This window comes from Drosophila yakuba, chromosome 2L (assembly GCF_016746365.2).
Source record: "Drosophila yakuba strain Tai18E2 chromosome 2L, Prin_Dyak_Tai18E2_2.1, whole genome shotgun sequence".
Lineage (NCBI taxonomy): Eukaryota > Metazoa > Arthropoda > Insecta > Diptera > Drosophilidae > Drosophila > Drosophila yakuba.
The window spans coordinates 3032314-3047646 of NC_052527.2; the positions used below are offsets into that span (position 1 = coordinate 3032314).

Here is a 15333-nt window from a genome sequence, read left to right on the forward strand (position 1 = left end):
ACAACTTTATCATTGGAAATCTAAAACTACAAGTTGGAATCAAAATACAAAGAAGTGGAATTTATTGTTTATTTCCAATAAATTTATTTTTATATCTTGCATTCACAATAACGGTCTTAAATAATAATTATCAGCAAAGGGCATACTGCGCCACCTTTAAAAGTAGTACGGCATAAAACGCTGAGGTGTTTCCAGCACTGGACTTTTGCAAAATTAAAAACTACATCCCCGCTGTGGGATTTTTTAAAAAATTTTGTAATAATTCGCTAGTTTGTTAGTTGCGTTTCGATTTATTTCGAGTAATTACACCTTAAACGCAAAACTTCACCTGACGTTTCTGGCTGGAAACAACGCCTTACAATGCCAAGTGAAATAATTACTCTGCAGCTTGGGCAGTGCGGCAATCAAAGTGGGTTTATGAGAACAGGACGAATACCATTACCATTTACTTTGCTAAAATCATTTAAATGCAGTTGGCTTCGAGTTCTGGAAGAGATTGTGCCTGGAGCATGGCATCTCCCCCAGTGGCGTGCTGGAGGACTTTGCCAACGATGGCATGGACCGCAAGGATGTGTTCTTCTACCAGGCGGACGACGACCACTACATACCCCGCGCGGTGCTTTTGGACTTGGAGCCGAGGGTGATCAATACCATAATGGGCTCCGCATACTCCAAGGTGAGTCCTTGCTACACAACTTTTAATACTTAGTACCAACCCCACTGGTAACTCCCTTAGCTCTACAATCCGGAAAATGTGTACCTATCCAAGCACGGAGGCGGCGCTGGCAACAACTGGGCCTCTGGCTATGGCCAGGGCGAAAAGCTGCAGGAGGAGGTTTTCGACATCATCGACCGTGAGGCCGATGGCAGCGATTCCCTGGAGGGCTTCATACTTTGCCACTCGATTGCCGGCGGAACGGGCTCGGGAATGGGCTCCTTCATCATGGAGCGCCTGGCAGACCGCTATCCCAAGAAACTTATTCAGACATTCAGTGTGTTTCCCAACCAGGATGAGATCAGCGACGTAGTGGTGCAGCCATACAATTCCATGCTCACACTGAAACGTTTGACTACCGCTGCGGACAGTGTGGTTGTCCTGGACAACACAGCTCTTAACCGCATTGCCTGCGATCGCTTGCACATTCAGAATCCAAGCTTTTCGCAGATCAACAACCTGGTCTCCACCATAATGAGCGTCAGCACTACTACGCTGAGGTATCCCTCCTACATGAACAACAATCTCATTGGGCTGATGGCTCCTTTGATCCCGACGCCCCAGCTGCATTTTCTCATGACTGGCTACACGCCGCTGACTAGCGATTCGGATATCAATTCCCAGCAGCCGGTTAATGTGCGAAAGACGACTGTTCTAGATGTAATGCGGCGTCTGTTGCAGCCCAAGAACATGATGGTGTCCACTGGTCCCGACAAGTCAAATCACCACTGCTATATCTCCATTCTAAACATTATACAGGGCGAGGTGGATCCCACACAAGTACACAAGTCCCTGCAGCGCATCCGCGACCGCAAGATGGCCCAGTTCATTCCGTGGGGCCCCACCTCTATCCAGGTAGCCCTATCGCGCTCGTCGCCCTACGTGCAGAGCAACCATCGAGTGTCCGGACTGATGCTGGCCAACCACACCAGCATCTGCTCGCTGTTCGAGCGAGCTCTTAACCAGTATGACAAGCTTCGCAAACGCGGCGCCTTTCTTGACCAGTTTCGTCGCGAGGACATCTTCAAGGACGACCTCACTGAGCTGGACGAATCTCGTGAAACCGTTGACTGCCTGGTGCAAGAGTACGCGGCAGCCACGCGTGAGGATTACATGCAGTTTTCAGTGAAGCGGGGAGCAGGATCAGGCGACTCCAAGTCGGAGGATAGCCGATCTGTGACCAGCGGCGGTGCCTAGTTCGTTTGTGCCAGAAGTTATGCGTGCCATGCATCATCACCAATGTATTTTAAAATGTAATATTCTCGAATGACGTTGGGATTCGAAATCCTTAAGTAGTAATAAGCATTGTTGGTAAGAGTCGCATTTATGTAAATGCTGTTGCGTGTTTTACGTAATTTAAAGTTGGTATTTCGTTTGTTGCTAATTACACAAGAGAGTTTCCCATCAAACGTTCAATATATGACACAGTAAATAATACACCGATTTTAAATGTGACATTAGTTTATTGAAAAACATATTACATGTTTCTTTGGTGTATTTCATAATATGATGCATAATCTAAATGTGAGGCAGTATGTCCAGATACTGCAGTAAGAAGTCACTTAGACGCACGAAACTGGTGTCCATGTGTGTCTTGTCCCCCGAATTTCTTGCCGCTAAATTTTGATGTCATATATATCTAGTGTGTTCAGTTTAAAATGTTTCTATTTGTTTGCTGCACTTCAATTATGCCTAGAAGAAAAGGTAGTTCGACATATAAACACATTTTATAAACTAAGCTAGATTGTTAGTTACCATGAGATCCCCTTTAGCCGTGGTGTATCAATGATGCTTGCTTACGAGGAGCATGTCTCATCCTCAACCACTCCTGTATTGCCATTCTCCTCCTCCTCATGTTGCTCTTCCCGAGCATCCTCCGCAACTTCGAATGCCTCGTCGCGCTCTGCTTCGGCAGTGTCATCATTCTCCTCTTCATCGTGCTCCCCTTCAGCAGCGTCATCATTGCTCTCCTCTTCATCGTCCTCCCCTTCAATGATCTGTACATCGTCGTGCTCTACGCCTTCAATGATTTCCACATCATCGTGTTGATCTTCGACTACTTCTTCTACATCGTCTTCAACTTCGGTTATCTCATTCTCATCTTCATTCTCATCTTCATTCTCCTCTTCATCATCATCATCATCTCCCTTCACCTCGTCCACAACGGTCAGGTCAAGTTGAGAAATAAACTCTTCTCCGTCCTCCTCGGTTAGGTCAATTTCAGCTGAGTCGACGGTGGACTCGGCAGCCTCAGTCTCTGAATTCGTCTTGGTTGCCCCCGGTTTGTTACCGCGAACCGCCTTGAGGGCGCTTCCACTTATTGCGCGGCAAGTGAGCTGGTTAAAGCGGTAGCTAAGACAAAAGTCGTTCTTCTGCAGCAGGCTGTATGACTTGCTGCCAATGCTGATGGCCACTACCTTGCCGTCTTTGCTCTTGCTAATACGACCGACTTCCCAAGTCTTCGACAGGAGGTCGGTATTCTGGTCTTTCAGAAGTTCAAAAGTGACCTCATCGGGCTCTTCAGCTGAGCGCGGTACGTAGACCGAGATTCCCTTGGTGGCAGGAATCTCATCCTCCGGACAACAAATTAGTTTAGTCTCTGGTAAAACCGTAAGGTTGTGAACCGCATGCTCCAGCCATTGGCGGGAGTTCTTGTCCATGCAGACAACTTGGATCAGTCCAGAGAGGAATTGGATGCCCCCAAAGTTGATGCTGGACTTCCAACCCTTTTTCATTTCCTCCACCAAGCCGTCTTCGATCTCATGCAGTTGCTTATTAGTCAGCAAGCAATCCGGATAAGTTTCTGCCATAATTGCCATGGTAAGACCATTCTGCTTCGTGCTTAGTGCCCGTGAAGACGGCTCTGGGGCCCTCTGCTTCTTGGGTTCCTCTCTGGCCCTGCCGCCCGACGAGTTGTCTTCATTCGGACGCTTGCGGCCGCGTTCATCCGGAACTGGCTGCTCCGGACGCTTGCGGCCGCGTTCATCCGGAACTGGCTGCTCCGGACGCCTGCGTCCGCGGTTAGCCGAAACTGACTCTTCGTATGGAGTGGTGCGTTTTTCCAAGGCCTTGGTGAGGGCCTTCTCATTGCTGCAGCCCCCGTCCAGGAAGCGATAGAACCACTTGCGCTTGGCGGCGCTAAGGTGCGAAAGCTCCTTGCGTATGTGTTCCGGCAGGCCCCTCTCCTCCGCCGGCACCTGCACGGACTGCACGTTTGGGCTTGCAGTGGACCACTGGCTGCCGTTGGAAGGGCCGCCGTTAAGGGGACCACCGGTGCCGGGCCACGAGCGGTTCATGATGTTTACTGGCTCACGACGCACTTCATTGTTCCAGATGGGTCTGTCGCGGCTCCAGTTAGAGTTGGCCTGGGGGGCGGCAGAGGATTGCAGGGACATGGAGGGCATGGCCCAGGGGGTCAAGCCGCTCAAAGTGCGACCCATGTGGCTCTGATTCGGGATCTGGGATTGGCCCGATTGGCCGGAAAAGCTGCCAATGCCGCGATAGTTGCCGTAGTCCCCATAGTTAGCAGTACCATAGCCATTAATGGGACCGCGACCATTGAGCCATTCCCGTTCCTGCCGGTAAGTGGCCTCCATTTTCGAATTCGATTAATTCTATACTCACACAAGACGTTCGGTGCACTCGTTGACGTTCACTGCCAAAGTGAGGAATAAAATGTACTTCATCCGGTAGACTAGAGACATCAAGTCCTGGCCTACTTTGCGTGACACGGGAGCCTAGTGTCAAGTCCAAGTTCAGTGTTAAGAGCGTGCCTATTTGCTAGCCATGCATTAAGGTTAGCTGGATTGTGTAATTATCAAGAATATCCTTCACTGGTTTATTTTTTAAGTAATTAATTTTGTTACTGCACAAACTGAGTTTTTTAGTTAGTCACGATAGCTCACTGTGCCATCTCTATGCTTTTAAGCAGACTGTTAGTGTTGGTAAATGTGGAGATAACTCTGTGTTGGTCCTCGAACATTTTAAATAAAACGGAATATACATATATATTTAACCACCAGTTGCGCTCTAAATGGCTCCTACCGAGGCGGTTGTGGAGCAGGCGGAAGAGCAGCCGAAGATTTCCACATTTGCCGTTCTGGACCTGGAGACAAACAACTTGCCTGCCTACCAGAATAACCGAGTGGCCATTACGGAGTTGTGCATTTACGCCTTCGAAGCTGCGCTCCTCAAGAAGGAAAAGAATGAGGACCAGGGTGAGAAGAAGGAGCAGGAGCTGCCGGCGGCACCGCGCGTGCTGCACAAATTGAATCTGCTCTTCCAGCCGTCCATGAAGGTTTTTCCTGAAGCTGAGAGAATAACAGGTGAGCTACAAAGTGCATCCGTGAGTCAGTCACCCAATGATTTCATCACCCAATAGGTCTGAGCAACTACCTGCTAGAGAGGGAGTCCAAGCTGGATGCGGACGCCGCGCAACTCATCAACGGCTTTCTGAAGCACTTGCCGGGTCCAGTTTGTCTGGTGGCTCACAACGGTTGGGGCTTCGATTTTCCCATTTTGAGGCAAACCTTTGAGAAACTCAACATAGAGCTTCCTCAATCCCTGACTTGTGTGGACTCACTGCGCGCCTTCATGGAGATTGACGACACCCAACATAAAGAAACCAGTCCCTTGAAAGTCCCCAACGCTGTGCAGGAAACCATAGCTATACCGGAACTGAAAGACGATCAGGAAACCGAAACTGCCCACAAGGAGCCAGAAGCAGTGAAGGACTTCGATTGGCGAACAAGAAACGAAACCACTCCAAAACGTCCCATTCTGACGCCTAAGGAAACGTTCGCCAAGCGCAAGCTATTACGCGACTGCGATGAGGATGACTTAGAGGAGCAGACCCCTGCCAAGCGGAAACCCGAAGAGTTCAGGTCGCGACGCCAGCTGTTCAGTGGATTCAAGTGTGCCGAAACCAAACGCTTTCCGCCCCGCGGAGTTTATAATTTGGGAAGTCTGTTTACGAGCAAGTTTCAAAGACCAGCACTTAGTGCCCACCAGGCAGAGGCGGATGTAGCCATGCTCACAAAACTGATACAGCATTACGGCATGGATTTTCTGGCCTTCGCCGAGGAACAGGCCATTCCATTCCACGAAGTGGTGCCACTTGGCTCTTCCGTTTGTCGAAAAAAGGAGTGCAATCCAACCAGTTCTATTCCTGCATGATTTTAACATGTGATTTATTAATATATTTTTTATCAATTACTGAAAACTAGGATTTTAATAATTAATAATTCTCTTGTAACTAGAATTGTTTTTATAATAAATGGTTTTGTATAAAAGTTCCAAGTCCTCTAATTTTAAAGATTTTTTTCACTTTGAGACAGCTTGTTTATTCTTTTCTCCTTTTAAAAACAACTGAGGTTACCACATTGCCCACTTTGCCGCCAAACCTAAAAGTCGGCGTGGGAATGGTGTAGTACTTGACAAACTTCTCGGCAAAGCTCTTCTCCAGCTCGTCCTCGGTCCAATTGCACGATGTGATCACAAACAGGCTGTCAGCGGTTCGTAGCAGCTTCTCCACCGTGGCCAGATAAAGAGCACGTTTTTCCTTGGCATTGTCGGGACAAAGGCTGACTGCATCGTAGGTTCCCTTGTCGTGCACCACGTCAAAGTGGCCCAGTTCGTCCTGCGGCTGGGTCAAGTCCGCCACCTTGTATGTGATGCTCATCTTCTTGTCCTCCGCAATGTTTTGTGCTAGTTCGACGGCTTTGGGGGAGTAGTCCACGCCGGTCAGGTCGCCGTTGAATCCTTCGCTTGCTAAGCCCACCAGGAACATGCCGTTGCCGCAGCCCAGGTCCAGCACTCGACTCGCCTCCTTGTCGATCTTCTCCTTCTCAAGCAGCCAGTCGATCGTTCGCCATTGAGCGCTTTCGTCAAACCAGATCTCGCCCACGTCGCCGTGGCTCTTGTAGTTCCGTATCTCCCGATTGTAGCTGGACTCCCAGAACTCCTTGGTGCCCAACTCCGATCCGTTCAGTTCGTTGTCCATTATTTCGTGTTTATTTTTGTAATTATTTTGCAGCAACCAAATCAAATGCGGCTGCAAATGTTTTCGAAATTCGAAACAGCTGAGCTGAAGGTGCATGTGCGTCGGGTCAAGATAACGGCGAAAGATTTAATTTGAAACTGAAACGGGAAAATTCGGAATTTGGGAAGTTTTATTTTTCAAATAATTTAAATATTAAGTGGTGATTATGGTCACAATATAACACAGATAAACGCGCTTGTTTCAATTTATATGTTTTATAATTTATTGATATATATTTAATAGATTTCTCAGACACTACAACGTACTTTAAATATTAATATATCATTAATATTAGTATCTTTAATATTAACTAGATTACAGTTCTCTAAATCATTCGCTGATTTTTATTTTGAAACGTCTTATAAAAGTTCGAATGCAATGTAGACATTAAACAAATGATTAGTCTGCTGCTTGCTTTAATAACCTTGATACGAATCTTCAACGGGCCCCATTGCTTTTGTGTTTACAAACATATCATATCATAGTGTTTAAATATAGTGAGAATTTGTTGTTGGTTTAAAAGCTTTTGAACGACTTGTTTGCATCGCGGGCCACCTAATAAACCACACAGCACGCATTCACCAGTTGGGTAGTATAAAAATGATGTTTCGCAATGATGAACGAGTTAAAGCCTACGATTTATACACAGAAAGTCTAAGATTAGGTTGCAGGTATTGCCGCTAAACCCTGGATGATGCAGTGCCGGCCCTCTGTGCGATCGGATGTATAGTATAGTATTTATAGAAGTATGTATAGTTAGCTGCTAGGTATTACTTGTACAGGTGTATGGAGCTACGCTTAACGTACTGTATGCAGGTTGGTTTTCTGTGTCGAGTGGCTGGCCAGGACGATGCCTTGCCAGCCGCGCTTAAGTCTAGGTGTTCTATGTACAATAGACAGTCGGGCTCCAGAGCCGACTCCTCAGGTTTGCGTGCGCCGCTCGTAGTCGCTGCGTCTGTAGTCGGCAGGATAGTCTCGCGGCATGACCGGATATCCGCGCGGATCACTGCGGTAACCGGACGATGGTGGCGGCAGGACTGGAACGGCTCCATTCGGCAATCCATAGTAGTTGGGCGGCAGGTAGTGGCTTGAGTAAGGATGCGGTGGCAAGCCAGAGGGATATCTAAAATAAAACACCAGGTAAGTCGATTGATACGCAATGCGAGCCTGGTTGATTCATTACCTGCGCTTGTCAGGACGTCGATCGCGTTCGCGATGGTAACTGCCTTGACCTCCTCCACTGCGAGGATATCCATCGTAGCGCTCCCGTTTGTATTCCTGGCTGTATCTGCAAAAGTAAAGCATATTAGAAATACTTTGGAAGAACGAAGCCCACTGCGATCATTACCTTTCGCGGGAATGCCACCGCTCCATTTCCGGGGTGTAGCCGGATGGCGCGGGCGGTGGATCATAGCCGCCCCGGCCTCCGCGAGGCGTAGATGGGGATGTGGGGCCCTGGCGCCGGGAATTGCTGCCGCCTTCATAGCCCCCGCTTCCCATGGGTGGGCCACTGCCACCGTAGTAATCGGCACCGCGATGGTGCTTCTTACGGTCCTCATGGCGTTCCATGTTCAACCGCTTGAAAGACATGGACTTGAGATGGTCGCCGATGCCTCCGCCGGGGGCACCAGCCAATCCGCTGCTTGCATCAGCGTCGTTCTCATCACGCTTGCGCTTCAGGGGAGAGTCGTTTGCGTAACGACCAGAGGAGGGTGCACCCGTTTCCGGATATCGCAACTGTCCACTGCGTTCCTTGTCCTTGTCCTTTTTCTTCTTTTTGCCCCCACTTTTGTCTCGCTCCTTGTCCTTTTCTTCAGCCGTCACGCCGTTGCGTTTGGACTTGGCCGGACTGTCTGGCGAGTCCTTGTCTTTTCCCTTCGCCTCGCCATCGCCGCCCGCTTTCTGCTTGAGTGCGTGCTTGTAGATTTTGAAGAGGCGCTTGGCATCCAACTCGGTGAACTTGGAGACAAAGTACCACAGGTTACTGCGCCATTCCTTTTTCTCTGTCTCGGCGTAGGGATTGAGGCAAACATCGATCTGCTTGCCAATTTGAAGCAGACAATCCCTGGTGTGCTGCAGCTGATCCTGGTCGGAGAGACTGACGTCCGGCTGGTCCAGCGCCTTCAGGGCCTTTTTCACCGGCCGCATCTTTTCCTTGCACTCATTGAATATGCTGGGATCTAGGTCACCCAGCACCTCTAAAGCCCTTGGTTCATTGTTCGCCGTAAAGTGCATCGGCTTGTTGCCGTTGTTGTCCGAGGCGCTGGTCTTCTTTGACCGAGCCTTCGACTTCTTGGCTTTCTTCGCAGTGCCGCCGTGCTGTTCCGCGGCTGGAGCATTGTGCGGCGACGCGGCGGATGGATCTACTTGACTGTTGCTGCTTTCGGTGACGGTGCGTGCATCGCCACCAGCGTCCTCGCCATCGTGCGGCTTACCATCGATGGCCGAACTAGCAGACTGGCTTGCCGCCTTGGCATCGTTGACTCGCGATGCTCGGGGACGCCGTTGTCGTCGTTGTCCTCCCTTGGTCAGCTCCACGTTCTTCTTGATGATCTTGAGCAGGTACTCGGCACGCGACTGCAGCTGTTTGGCCTGCGGCTTCCGCGTGTCGTTTAACAAAATCTTGTCGGTCAGCTTGAGCGTGGGGTCCAGCTTCATCTGCTCCCAGGATCCAATGCCGTACTGGAAAATGCCGCACAGTAGCTTGGTGTCCTCCTCGTTGCCCCACTCCACGTCAAAGACCGGGGCGCGTGTCTTGATATTGAAGCTCCATTGCTGGCGCTCCTCGGGCATGCTGGGCATGATCTCATTGAGGGGCTGAAGCTCCTGCTCGCAGGCCAGCAGCTTTTTGGCATTAAAAGAGACGCCACCCAGCTTCACGGAGAAGGTGGCGCGTGCGCGGCGCTGCTTGGCGCCCGGCGTCTCGTCCGTCGCCGCAGTCTTACTCTCTTCCTCCTTGTGCTCGTGCAGAAACTGAACGCAGCGGTCGTGCAGCATCTCTCCGAGGCGCTTTAGTTCCGCGAGTGGCTTCTCTTGCAGCTCAGCATCACATGCGATGGCCTCCATGCGCTGCAGAGGAGCGGGAAACTTTTTGTAACTGCGAATGAAGCGACGCAACTCCGCATCCGTGAATCCAGTGATCTTCTCCTTCATGGTAGGCCGCCCCCGTTTGCGTGGTCGTCCATCGTCACCACTGCCATCGGAGCCCAGCTCGTAGTCCGAGTCGCCACCGGAGTCGTCTGCCTGCTGTTTCGCCTTGCCTCCCTTACCGGCTCCACGCTTGCCTTCGTTTTGGTTAGCGGCAGTTTTCCTTCGGGGTGGCAAGTAGAGATCTTCCATCTCCTTAGCTCGCTCCTGATCGTCGATCGCTTTGCGGAAGCCTTCCGGAATGATGTCGTCCCAGTCCTTACTGTCATCCTCTTCGCCGGCGGCATTTTGGTCCTGCTTGTTAACCGAATCACTTGGTTCCTCTTCGAATGCAGCTATGCTGGCTACTTTAAAAGCGGATAAGAGGTCGTCTGCTGGCATTTCAGGGTCTTCGTTGCGGGTCTCGGCCCTGCGCAGGATTTCATCAATGTCACAAACCAAGTCGTCGTCATGTTCCTGTTCGTCCTTGAACAGCTCCTCTGCACCAAACTTCAAGATGGCAGAAAGATCGTCCTTGTTGAACGGATTTGAGTTGGACGAGTGCCCGTTGCCGCTCTTATCGAGGACAGTCCGCCCGGTAGTGTCCATCCGCTGAATGACCAGGTGGTCCAGCACCATTTTCTGTTTGGCTCGCTCCACGATCTGTTCCTCCACCGATCGCGCGGTGACCAGGCGATAAATGTTAACCTGGTTTTTCTGACCGATTCGATGCGCTCTCGCCTGCGCTTGTAAATCGTTTTGAGGGTTCCAATCAGAGTCGAAGATAATCACCGTATCGGCTGTGGCCAAGTTAATGCCCAATCCACCAGCCCTTGTCGACAGCAGGAAGCAAAAGTCCTGGCTGCCCTCGGCATTGAAGTGATCCAGAGCCTGGCGCCGCATCTCTCCTTTTATGCTGCCGTCGAGCCGCTGGAATGGAAAGTGACGCTTCTGCAGATAGTCAGCCAGCACATCCAGCATGCGCACCATTTGGGAAAAAATCAGCACGCGGTGGCCCGTCTCTTTCAGTCGGCAGAGCAGCTTGTCGAGCAGCACAAGCTTTCCGGATCCCTTCAGTAGAGTTTGTAGTGCCTCATCCTGCTGCAGACCCATAAGCTCAAACTCGGAGGGCCGGATGAGAGCCGCGTGGTTGCAGCACTTCTTTAGCTCAATGACTATGTTGAGGAAAGTGGAGGTGCTGCCGCGTTTTCCCTTGCGCAGCGCATCAAAATTCTTGGTGAGGATCCACTTGTAGTACTGTTTCTGCAACGAGGTCATCTCGACCCGCAGGATCTGCTCCACCTTAGCCGGCAGCGATTTTTCCACATCCTTCTTCACTCTCCTCAGAATATACGGCTCCAACTGCTGATGCAACCGAGTGTATCCCTTGTCCTCGGCATTGCCGTGCTGCACCTCGAAATTCTCCCACGTATCAAACTTATCCGGCATGATGAAGTGCAGCAAAGCCCAGAGCTCCTTTAGCGAGTTCTGCAGCGGCGTACCTGTTATGAGCAGTCGATGGTTGGTGTCGAACTCCTTTAGCGACTTGTAAAGCAGTGAGTCGTCGTTCTTAAGGCGATGCGCCTCGTCCACCAGGAGCGCAGCCCACTGGAGCGTGCCCAGGAATTGCTTATCCTTGAGCACAATCTCATAAGTTGTGAGAATGCAATTGAACTTGAGCCGCTTGGAGCCCTCAAACTGCCACTCGTACTGCTGAATGAGCTCGCGCGATTTAATGTCCCCGAGGTACGTGACTACATTCATGTCCGGCGCCCACAGGTCAAACTCCCGCTGCCAGGCCGTCATTGTGCTAAGTGGCACCACGCACAGGAACGGCCCGTACAGATGATGGAGCTTGAATAGCGAGTACAGGAAGCAAATAGTTTGAATGGTCTTGCCGAGGCCCATCTCATCGGCCAGGATCACCGAGTTCTCCTTGCACCATGAGTGCAGCAGCCAGTTCAGGCCGTCCATTTGGTAATCCCTAAGAGTTAGGCCTGCCGCGAGAAATTCCGGCTGGTTCTTTATTCGAGAGAACTTTGGGCGATACTTGATCACTCTGCAGTGGCGGGAAGGTGTGCATTTGGAGGACTCGCGGTCGTTGAATTGCTCTGCGCAGCGTTGCCACTTGCGAAGCACCAGGGCGGCATCCTCCCATGTGGATTCGGCGTACGGGAGCGACTGCCATTTGCACAGATACTCCTCGGTGCCGTCGTCTGGCTTAGAGCCCTTGGCAATGATGCGGTCCACATTGTTGTACGACTTCAGCAGCTCGTGCTGCAGCTCCAGCTGACACTCGAAGTAGTCGATATCCTCGGGGCCAGCGTATCGACGCCAGTAGGCCTGCTCCTGCTCCTTTTTAATGAAGTTATCCAGCTTCTTCATGCCCTTGGCCTTCATATCACGCAAGGTGGCCTCAGATTCCCAGGTGTTGTGGATGTACGACCAGCCCTTCCATTTGATCAGGAACTGTGACTCGGTCTCCGCGTCTGAACTTTGCTTTTCATCAAACCCAGCATTTGGATCGAAGCCATTCTCCTCGATGGCGTAGATCGTTGTCTGGTTGCCAGTGCATCCCTTCTTCCCAGCACGCTGCGCCAGGATGCGCTCGATGGTTTCGCACTTTTCCTCCTCCTCGGCTGTAGCAGCAGTGGTGGCTGCCTGGCTTTCATCGTACTCAAACTCTAGCAGGTCCTCGGAGTCGGTGGCTTCGTCCTCCGAGGCCTCCTTGTAGCTAACGGCAGCACCCTTTCGCCGTGTGGCACAGCTGATCAGAAAAAATGGACTTGGGTCAGGAAAAGGCAAGAAGCAAAGGGCTGGAATCGTTACCGTTTACTAGCGTCGTCATCATCACTGTCCTCGGAACTGAAGGACTTCACCCTGCGCCGCTGCTGTTGCTGTGCGAGTTTGCTTCGAGAGGTAGTTGCTGCCGGTTTGCGCTTTTGGGCGGTGGACACCTCCTCATCACTGTCCTCGCTTTCATCGCTTTCGTCCGAGTCCCAGCTGGTAAATAAAATGAATGCGTTGGGAAAAATTTTGGAAAGAGAAAGCTGGCAATCTCACGTTTTCTTCTTGTTCTTGGGTGCAGGAGCTTTTCTGGATTTCTCAGCAGCAGTCGGTGGTTTGCGCGCCTGGCGCGTCCGTTTGGGTCTGTAGTCCTCCTCTTCCTCCTCCTGTGTGAGAAATGGTTAGGAACTTTTTAAGGAGCAACCGCTGATCCCAACTTACACTGCTGCTGCTGGAGGATGTGGGTGAGACATTGGCAGAACTATCACTTGCTTCATCGGCAGAGGCATCGCTGGCTGGCTGCTGCTGACCAGCCTCAGTCTCATTGTCCTCCTCCTCGTTCTGCTCCGGCTTGGACAAACTGCTGCTTGAGTTGGCATTGTTGATGCTCTGATCCCTTTGATTTGATGGGCCCTCGGCGTCTGAATCGGAATCGCTGCCACTGGACCCGTCACTGGAGCTGTCCTCCTGGTCATCTGTGAACCCGTTCGTCTTGCTGTCCGCCTGGGCAGCAGCGGCTGTCGGTGGAAACCCTGCCACCGGTAACGATTTGTCCTCGGGCTCTGGCGAACTGCGTCCATCACTAGAGTTGCCCGAGGAGCTGTCTGAATCTGAGTCTGAGCCGGAAGAAGAACCGCTGCCACTGCCACTATGGTCGGTGCCATTGGTCTCTTCCCGAGTGTCATCTTGTTCGTCTGAGCCAATACTATTCGCCGATTCATTGAGTGCCTGGTCAGATGAAAAAGAATGTCCAAGTCAATGTAGGTTGATGACCAATCACTATGTTAAAGATAAACCCGAAGACACGAAACAGTTTGAGTAACACACCGGATCTGGGCCAGCCAATCCTGGCCAGAAATTGTCCATATTACAACAGAGTGTATCGAAATTGGCACAACATGTTCAATATTCCTCTTTTTCCGTTTCTTAGAAGAAAGGAATGGGTTACACAATCAGTGGACTATAGGACAAGACTTAAGCTGACAAGAAGAAAGCCCAATCCTGTCCAGGATGAGGGCGCACTTTAGATTCCACGAAATCATATTAAAACCACGGATATCTTCGAAAACTTGGCTCTTGGCCAGTGGTGAACAGGTTACAAAACAAATCGGCGTGAAGAAACTTTCATTAAAAAACACTCCTATGGCTTACACTGGACTAATCCTCTCCAGAAATTAGTTTATAAGAGTTTTATGGCCAAAAATGTGAACAAATTGTATTACGTTTTATTGTTCCAGGAAGCACACGACAGAATCACATAACTACTTTGAAAAGAACGCGGTAAGCACAAGACACTTCTTCCTGGTGATCAGAAACCCGGATATCCTTCAAAAGAAGCGGGAATTCGATGTTCTGGACAGGATCTTTCACTGAAAAAGCAAATAACTGTGGAAATAGGAAAGGCAAATCGGAAAAAATTTTTTTTAATAGTCGTAACTGTCGAAAATAGGAGGAATTCAATAAAAATAATTGCCGGTAGCCTTTTGGCGGGCTCAAAATCCCCAGGAATTTGGTCAGAAATATTGGAGAGGAAACTTTGCACCTAGCCATTTATGGTTACGTAATCGGTGAAAATTTTCAATTTGGTCGAAAAAGGAAGGGAATCCATGGAAATTGAAGGATTTTTACAGCCGCAATTGATAAAAACAAACCGAAATTCTTGAATTTGAGTAGAATTTGCGAAAATGGGTACCCAATGGATTTTCACAAAATCCACATTGGCTGCCACGTTGGACCCTTGGGAACTGTCAGGCACTGTCGGAAGGATGAAACACACTCGGGATAGTGGAGAAATCCATCCTTTTATCCAAATGCTCCGCCAGCAGCCGCACGGCTAGTCATCAAAGTGTAGGTGTCTCGCGACGAGGGGACTTCTACAGACTTCGGTGCTGAGCAGCCACGCCCACAAAACGGAGCGTTTGCCCTGTGTGTAGCATTTGATTTACGTTTATACTCACACGACTGCCTGGATCAAACTGTTTTGACTTGTCTGGTTTCGAATGATAGAAGAAATTCATAGTTTTTCCGATTTTTCCACACACACCGACGTTTGACATCCACAGCTTTTTCAAGGCCTACTCACCTGGCTCATTATATTGTCGTGGTAGCACACACAGTTGCCTTGTAGCGCTCATTAAATACAGGGAGCTCACTTGCATACGGTCGCTGGCGAATGTTTATGTTTTTCCCGCTGCCCACTTGTTTTTAAATGCACTTTTTCGAAACAAAATGATCGTTTTTCACGTTTTACTCATGCGACGCAGCAGAAATCTTTCCACCATCTTGAATTAGTGTGCCCATGCAAGCTGCAGTAGAGATGGCACGCTGCGCGACAGTGATGTGGAATATATCGTTTGCATAATGTACAAGATAAATATATATAAAATAAATAAATGTATAAAGAATAAATTTTATAAGCGCGACTATAGTGAAACAAACTCAATTT

General features: G+C 49.9%; 5 protein-coding genes across 6 annotated transcripts; 2 read left to right on the top strand and 3 right to left on the bottom strand.

Annotated features, from left to right (window-relative positions):
• Nucleotides 1–184: 184 nt before the first annotated feature.
• Nucleotides 185–2165, top strand: LOC6526649 (tubulin gamma-1 chain). The gene is made up of 3 exons (XM_002087721.4): nucleotides 185–409; nucleotides 474–676; nucleotides 737–2165. The coding sequence occupies exons 1-3, from the start codon at nucleotides 361–363 to the stop codon at nucleotides 1910–1912; spliced, it is 1428 nt and encodes a 475-aa protein (XP_002087757.1). The 5' UTR covers nucleotides 185–360; the 3' UTR covers nucleotides 1913–2165.
• Nucleotides 2159–4559, bottom strand: LOC6526650. Its single transcript, XM_002087722.3, has 2 exons — nucleotides 2471–4559; nucleotides 2159–2407 (listed from the first exon to the last, which is right to left on the bottom strand). The coding sequence occupies exon 1, from the start codon at nucleotides 4309–4311 to the stop codon at nucleotides 2512–2514; it is 1800 nt and encodes a 599-aa protein (XP_002087758.1). The 5' UTR covers nucleotides 4312–4559; the 3' UTR covers nucleotides 2159–2407; nucleotides 2471–2511.
• A 106-nt stretch (nucleotides 4560–4665) lies between these two features.
• Nucleotides 4666–6022, top strand: LOC6526651. Its single transcript, XM_002087723.3, has 2 exons — nucleotides 4666–5040; nucleotides 5097–6022. Exons 1-2 carry the CDS (start codon nucleotides 4749–4751, stop codon nucleotides 5888–5890), a joined length of 1086 nt encoding a protein of 361 aa, XP_002087759.1. The 5' UTR covers nucleotides 4666–4748; the 3' UTR covers nucleotides 5891–6022.
• LOC6526652 (EEF1A lysine methyltransferase 2) lies at nucleotides 5875–6796 on the bottom strand. Its single transcript, XM_002087724.4, has one exon. It carries the CDS (start codon nucleotides 6714–6716, stop codon nucleotides 6057–6059), a length of 660 nt encoding a protein of 219 aa, XP_002087760.1. The 5' UTR covers nucleotides 6717–6796; the 3' UTR covers nucleotides 5875–6056.
• Nucleotides 6797–7154: 358 nt separating this feature from the next.
• Nucleotides 7155–15185, bottom strand: LOC6526653 (chromodomain-helicase-DNA-binding protein 1). 2 transcript variants are annotated; one of them, XM_002087725.4, is made up of 7 exons: nucleotides 14971–15185; nucleotides 13110–13616; nucleotides 12945–13054; nucleotides 12711–12884; nucleotides 8104–12648; nucleotides 7939–8043; nucleotides 7155–7878 (listed from the first exon to the last, which is right to left on the bottom strand). In XM_002087725.4, exons 1-7 carry the CDS (start codon nucleotides 14977–14979, stop codon nucleotides 7677–7679), a joined length of 5652 nt encoding a protein of 1883 aa, XP_002087761.1. In that variant the 5' UTR covers nucleotides 14980–15185; the 3' UTR covers nucleotides 7155–7676. The 2 variants fall into 2 exon arrangements, with proteins under 2 accessions (XP_002087761.1, XP_039226425.1); XM_039370491.2 differs by lacking the exon at nucleotides 14971–15185 and adding an exon at nucleotides 14846–14920.
• Nucleotides 15186–15333: the final 148 nt, after the last annotated feature.